We start from the raw sequence: 4,218 nt of genomic DNA, 5'->3' as shown, positions 1-4,218 counted from the left end.
GTTTTCCATTAACACCACTACCAGCAGAGCGAGCATGCTAGTTTGTGTTAACAATTTTTTTTACTCATGTGTAGGGCTTGTTTTTAATGGCCACATGGGATCCGAGAGAGCCTCAATGATATGTATGCTTCTTAAAATTTTTGAAGTTTGAGATTTTTTCGACTATCATATTGAGTTCATAGAATCTCAAAAAAGGAGCTTATTTGATCTAAAAAAGAGTAAGATCTCCTAGAAGGAATTTATTTGAGAGAAAAAAACTCACTATTGAATCCACAAACAACAAATGAATTTTTTTCCTTACAAACTAGTGTTAACATTTTATAGAAATCTTATGTTTGATAATCACCTTTCCTCAACTTAATAGCAAAACACTTCCTAAATTAGCTCAACTTTTTATATCTTGTATCACATTGCAACTCCTAAATTGGTGCAAATAAATAATAGCGAAACACTTCTTGAATTAGTTCATCTTTCTTTATCTTTTATCATTTGGCAACCTCTAAATTCGTAAAAATAAATAAATGACCTTTGTTATGCACAAAACAAACTTTTTCGAATGGCATACATAACTTAAGTTGTCTCAAAACATCAGGTAATAATAAATGTACAAATTTCTTGGCCTACTTGTGTTTATTTGTATGTAATTATTATAATTTCTAACCAAGAATACCTTCAAACTCAAAATATGATAAGATTTTTTTAAATATCCTAGCTAAGCCAAATGAACACACACATGCATACACACAAAGAAAACTCATCAAAGATTGCCTATTCATTATGGGATGTAGAACACCATTGTTAGAATGTCTATTCTTTAAAAGAAATTGTAAGTTATCTTATAATCAACTCTGGATTTCCATTTTCTATTGAGAATGGCAGGATTAGGAGATGAGATGACCATTAGGAAAACTTTTATTCACAACAAAAAAAGAAATACGTACAACAAAAAAAAGAAGAGTGTAGATAGAACAATGACTTTTTAAAACATAAAAACCACAAGAAGGATCGTTGAAGACGTGAACCATTTTTCAACTCTACAAAAGCATATTTCTTTTCCAAACAAACCGAATTCTAAACCACATTCATGAATCAAAAAAGAGGCCATCCAAAAAATGGGCAAGATTCTCTATCTTCATACTACAAGAGCAGAAGCCAACTATATTGTTCCTCCTCCTCTCTTAATTAACTCCATCAAAGAAATCCGAAGCTAGCTTCTGATACAAAATGTATTGTCTATGAATTCATGCTTGTAGCATGCTTAATGATCTCTTATCACATTGCTAGTGTTGAGTTTATCGACCTAAACATTGCACTAGGATTTCTCAACACATTGGCCACATACTCTTTCCTGTAAATTCAACCAAAAGCCTGTTAATAGTTAGAGACATTGCAACACCGTCAACAACAGATTATGATGATGCAAAACCAACAATTCACTATATACATGCGTATACGAAAGATAAATTCTTTGTGAAGGAAAACCAAATTATGCAAATATTTAAAGTAGATATATCATGATAATGCAAGACTACCTACTCATGGGTGTGGATTGTCTTGTCTTTGTAAAGACATGTTATTGAAAAAAAAAAGAGAGGAATACTAGCTGGAGATAAGTCTCACTTAATCTAAAAATGTTTTTTTTTCCAAATAGAGGAAGGAATGAATACTAGTTATTGGAGATAAGTTTCACTTCATCTAAAGTCTGTGTGAAAAGTTCAAGGAGGTGACTGATAGTAACAAGAAGAATACAGACAGATTATAACAAGCTCCTGAACCGATTAGAGTGTTACCAAGACATTCGCTTCATAGTACATAAAAATGATAGCCTATCACTCCTCCTACAAAGAGAGAAAGAGAGGATGATAAATTTACCTCGACTCTATCTCATCTCCATCAGGTTTAAGAAGATCGATCCTCGTGGGAACCTCTGTGTATAGAAGAACTGCCTGCGTTGGTAAGGTAATTGGTAGATTAAGATTAATGAAACCGAAATAATAGTGAGGGAATATGATCAAGGAGTGTGTGCAAAGATCAAGGATTGGTTGATCCTAGTATTTACGCGCCGCGAGTCAAAAAGATAATCATATGTACCTTAATGTAGTCTTCGGTGTCGAGCGTGAATCGATGGTACATTCCTGGCGGCAAGGTAATCATATCTCCCTTTTTGACAGTAAACCTTATCCAGCTGTTATCGTAATCTCTTATGTCCCAATAACCTACGTAGAAAGGCTAGATATGATTAGCATTAGCTTAGCTGCACTTCCTAGTTATAAGTGCAATGCTACACATACCAGGTTATATATATATATATAACATTACACAAAAACAAGCCTAGGTTTTTAGTTTGCATATTGAAGCCTAATTTGAATATCTGCTCGACGATGGTGCCGATGGCTTCTCTACCCTCCTCCTCGCGTTTTCTTGCTTTCAAGTCTTCTTTCCGGAACATCATCATGCCCAAATTTGTTTCGCCCAAATCCTCGCACACGCACACTTCGTCTTCTCATGCTAATGCTGCTCGTTGTTGCGTTCCGCATGAGAGAGCAAGACGGAGACCCTACCTTCGTAGCTCTACCCTTGTAGCATATCGTTCCCTTTCCAAGACTTTGGAGGAGGAGGAGGAGCAAGCTATCAGCAAGTCATGCAATGTTGAAATACATTTTCGCTGCCTGAGGTGTGAGTGCAGAGTCACCACAAATCATACGTTGATGGGATGTGTGACCACACCACCATGATCATGACATAGGTAGGCGCTGGTGGTAGATAAAGTTCCGTGAGTTGCCCACTGCAGCACAGCACAGTGGAGGAGGGCGACGTATATATGCAAGAAGATGAACGTCGTTGACAGCTACTTGACCGGAATTTGGGTTGCTTGGGAGCCAATAGGGTTGACGTTGGTCGGCGCGTCGTACATGTAGGAAGGGGTAATTAATAATTATGCAATATCATCGAAGATTTTCATGACCAAATAAAGTGACTGATTTAATTTACCACGGCCTTCAAGGATAAGTCGGCTTTCTTCATAGGGATGCAGATGTTCCTGAAAGAAGTGTTCAGTCTTCTGCTCAAAGTTGTCCATAACGCCAGGTGCTACAGTTATCGTCTCCTGCATCATGGTAGTAATTACAAACCAAAATCATATCACATATGCATGCATGCAGTAGTAGTAGTAGTAGTCGTCACCTTCATTTGCATTAGTAAGCTGCACTAGTACTGCGTTTTTATAATGCCATATCATAGGAATCAAATACCAAACGATTAATTATTGCTAGCTGCAATAACAAGCTGATTACCCAATAAACGTAGCCATGGTCGCCTTTTACTCTCTCGAGCGTAGGGTCTCTCTCCCAGTTGCAGTCAACATCTATTTTCCAATGTAAGACGCCGAGTTCTACACGAAAATTAAATTAACAAAGAGTAAAACCTCCCTTAGGCCTTGAGCATCATGACGCAATCTTTAACGCAGCAAACAAGCTGACTGTTAAGCTTACTGTGCGTTGAGTTGATAACGAAAAGAGTTAAACTTGACGAAACATGTCACCTTTCAAGTGTTCCTTTGATACTGGGCGATTAGGAACGTATTTGTGAGGAAGCCTGCGGTCATCATCTGCGGGATTGTACACCCAAGCCTCCATAGCTTCTTCTAATTAGCTATCCTGCGAGAAAGCAAGCTGCCTAAGGACGTTAGTCTTGTGATACCAGGAAGCTAAGCTGGTACAAAAACCTCAGTATAAAAAGGTAACCCCCCAAAAAAAAACTACAAGTAATTGATGAAAAAAGCAACGCCATGTACACAGACAAGGAATTAAACGCTTCGCCGCTCATAAGAAACGCAATGTTGTCTTGCGCCTGCTCCCCACAAAACTCTTATATAGAGAGGTGTGAGCCATATTATATTAATTTCTTTCATTTTGTGAGAACGATGCGCTCTAGTTTGACGAAGGCCGCAAGTGTGAGCATAATTTCATTTTGTGTGAAATATAAACAATAAATAGATCACATTTAGATTCGAGGGTTAAATATAAACAATACTAAGATCACATTTAATTTTGTGTAAAATATACACAAAATAATAAGAACACATTTAGATTCGAGGGGACGCTAGGCGAACACCACAGCTTTGCTTTGCCTGCTGCCACAATGCAAAAATTACACTGGACACAAGGTTAAGATATTAGCAAGCCCTTGCACCTCCAATATCCCACTCCACATCATCTT

At 37.4% G+C, this 4,218-nt stretch overlaps 1 protein-coding gene across 1 annotated transcript; it reads right to left on the bottom strand.

Annotated features, from left to right (window-relative positions):
* Positions 1 to 1,272: 1,272 nt before the first annotated feature.
* LOC147630929 (uncharacterized) lies at positions 1,273 to 3,635 on the bottom strand. The gene is made up of 6 exons (XM_086808991.1): positions 3,542 to 3,635; positions 3,294 to 3,391; positions 2,992 to 3,106; positions 2,092 to 2,216; positions 1,873 to 1,946; positions 1,273 to 1,348 (listed from the first exon to the last, which is right to left on the bottom strand). Exons 1-6 carry the CDS (start codon positions 3,633 to 3,635, stop codon positions 1,273 to 1,275), a joined length of 582 nt encoding a protein of 193 aa, XP_086665117.1.
* Positions 3,636 to 4,218: the final 583 nt, after the last annotated feature.

This window comes from Cibotium barometz, chromosome 15 (assembly GCF_041138505.1).
Source record: "Cibotium barometz isolate CiBa-2024 chromosome 15, ASM4113850v1, whole genome shotgun sequence".
Lineage (NCBI taxonomy): Eukaryota > Viridiplantae > Streptophyta > Polypodiopsida > Cyatheales > Cibotiaceae > Cibotium > Cibotium barometz.
The sequence above is the reverse complement of the archived record's forward strand: the minus strand, read 5'-3'. Positions and strand labels throughout refer to the sequence as shown.